Source organism: Trichophyton verrucosum (genome assembly GCF_000151505.1).
Source record: "Trichophyton verrucosum HKI 0517 chromosome Unknown contig01202_1.f1.exp, whole genome shotgun sequence".
Classification (NCBI taxonomy): Eukaryota; Fungi; Ascomycota; class Eurotiomycetes; order Onygenales; family Arthrodermataceae; genus Trichophyton; species Trichophyton verrucosum.
The window spans coordinates 1622-4150 of record NW_003315143.1 but is presented as its reverse complement, the minus strand read 5'-3'; the positions used below and the strand labels follow the sequence as shown (position 1 = coordinate 4150).

Below are 2529 nucleotides of genomic sequence, written 5' to 3'. Positions count from 1 at the left end.
TTTTTCTTTTCTTTTTTTTTTTAAAAAAAAATGAGTATGTACTCAGCACACGGAGCTCACGACTCTCCTATGTGATAGTTGCCGACCAAAGGGCGAGTACTCAGGGGGTGGCCTGATCGTGGCGGCCGTCATTGTACTGCCAATCGACTCCAGAGTATTTGAACGCTCCCTGCGGTGTACCCCCAAGGAAGCACGTCCTGTGTATTCAGCTGGTGGTGGTGAAATGCTCCTGGGTGTGAAGAAGGAGTCGGTATTCTGTACATTATCGCCTCGAAGAGCGACTGCCTGGGCCAGGCTCTCTGCGCCTGCAACTTGTACCGGGACACGGATGGAGAGTTGTGGCACCGTCAAGCTCGTGTTTGGAGGGACGACGGAGAGGCTCATGTCCAGTGCATAGATTCGGGAGGTCAAGCAAGAGTGGAAGGTAGGCAGAAACGCCTTGGTTTTCGGCAATGTGATCGGCGCGAGAATGGTGCAGGTGTAGTATGTATTGCCGGCATAGGCAGCTGTAGGCCCGGTTTGAGACGAATCAATAGAGGAAGTCGACTGGACGGAACCTCGACGGGAGTTAGGGGCAGAGGATAGGGGGGTAGTGATGGCGAGATTGCTCGATGATGAGGCTGGAGAGCAAAATGTAGAGTTTGCGTCGCCAGAGTGCTTGGTCCATGGCACCGAGGCGATGCAGCGAGTCTCAAGTGGAACAGTTTCGGCATACATGCCATGGTTAAGAGACCAGTTAGGCATATTTGCTCGAGTTGCGAAATCCTTCCACGGCTCTGAGGCATAGTAGGTAAATACTTTGAGCTTCGTCCAAAGGGTGCTAAGACGAGGTGGTTTCTGGTTTTCATCGGCAGGATCGAATCGAACATGCACCTTCACAAGCGTGCTCGGGGTTTCTTGTTCTTCGGAGATCGTAACGTCTTCGCTACCGGGGTGGTGGATGGGAGGGAGATGGAAGGGCTTTGGCTGTGCGGCAGCCATTGCGATGCGGCCAAGTTTACCGCGCAGAGCGCCTCTCTTGACGGACTTTTCGGTTCGGAGACAGTAGTCGATGCTGTTTTCAGAGACATCCAGCGGCGGCTCAACATCGGTGGCCGGGATGATTCGAACTTTCTTTCCTTGATCAATAACGGTTCGCAGTGTGCCAGTGCTGGGGTTGTGCTTTGACAGCTTCGCTCTGACGTTATATTGGATCTGAACCATCTGTGGCACCATATCGTCGAGCAGACTGTTCCCATCGCCAGCGAGCATAGGGTCGCCAGCGGAAGGAGGTAAGTTGGTGTGCGCAAGTTGCACTTGTGGGTGGTTCATTTTGTGTGAACAGGATTGAGGAAGCATCCTCTCGGGCACCACAAATGTGAAGGGGAAGGTATATTTGCGACCAGCCTCGAGGATGCGAGGTTCCGGGTAATCAGACTCATCAATCGGTTGGACGAGCCTTAAGAATGTGTGAAACGCAGAGGAGCGGCCAACAGTCGGCCCTGCAGCTCCGGGTCTCTCAATCAGAGTCCTTGAAGTGCCTGTGCGATGGCGGTTAGCTTATCGTATTACGCTCGCCAGCTATATAGATATTTTTGACATATACATACCTACAAAGGAAATGGAGATCTGCTCAAACCGAGTATCAACGTCGGCTGTGAATGTTGCCTCACCCTCAATAGCGTCAAGTGTCGTATATGAGCAGATACCAGAAGCAGGCTGGTCCTTCAGCGTGATGTCGACTCGCAGTGAAGAGCGCTTGGTCCATGGCTCAAAGGGAGCAGCTCGCGACGCCAAAGACGCCGCCATCGTGACGTTGCTTTCGCTATAGCCGGTAGAAGTAGCTGGTTATATATATGGCGGTGAAGTAATATGTATATACATATCTCTCTCTTCTCGTGTAAAAAGTAGGAAGGCCAGGAAAGACGGAGATCGCAGAGGGACCTTCGGCGTTTATAACTCTCGGCAGCGCTCTTGTGGTGGTAGCACGAGTGAAGCGATATATCCAGCAGTTGTCAAGGAAACATGACCAGACAAGCTGATCTTCTGTATACAGTCGATAAACCTGCAAGGGGAGTTGTGGGTGGGGGGTTCACATATATTATATATGTATATGTTATGTGTATTCCCAGCTTGCAAAATGCCGAAGTTGACGCAATCATGAGCTTTCAAATCACCCAGCATAGTATTATATACATCGCCAGCAATGTCGTGGCGCTCCAGAGGCTCGGTACCAGGTACCAGCACCGGCCGCCACCAAGGTGACCTCCCGCCCAAAATTTTTTTTTGAGTCATCCCTGCAAAACGAAGGAGTGGTCCAGCGAAATGCAAAAAATTTTTGTGTTAAAAAAAAAAAAGCCGCCAGGAGGAGTGACAAGGCCCGTCGGCCGTCGACAGCGCGAAGCCGAAGTACCGTTGCACCAATGCCGCTTTTGGCGGGCCAGGTCCGCCAGTCCACCAGTCCACTACGGTTCTGGCCGGTGTTAATCAGCCTGTGCAGGCGTGTCGCAGGGAGTCGCAGAGAGGCCCTTTTGGCTTCTGGATGCGCGT

The 2529-nt window shown here is 52.2% G+C and overlaps 1 protein-coding gene across 1 annotated transcript; it reads right to left on the bottom strand.

Annotated features, from left to right (window-relative positions):
• Positions 1–180: 180 nt before the first annotated feature.
• TRV_07951 (arrestin (or S-antigen), N-terminal domain protein) lies at positions 181–1788 on the bottom strand (the record flags this gene model as incomplete). Its single annotated transcript, XM_003017994.1, has 2 exons — positions 181–1520; positions 1590–1788. Coding segments are annotated over 2 exons (1539 nt in total), but the record flags the coding sequence as incomplete, so codon positions are not given.
• Between the last annotated feature and the right edge of the window lie 741 nt (positions 1789–2529).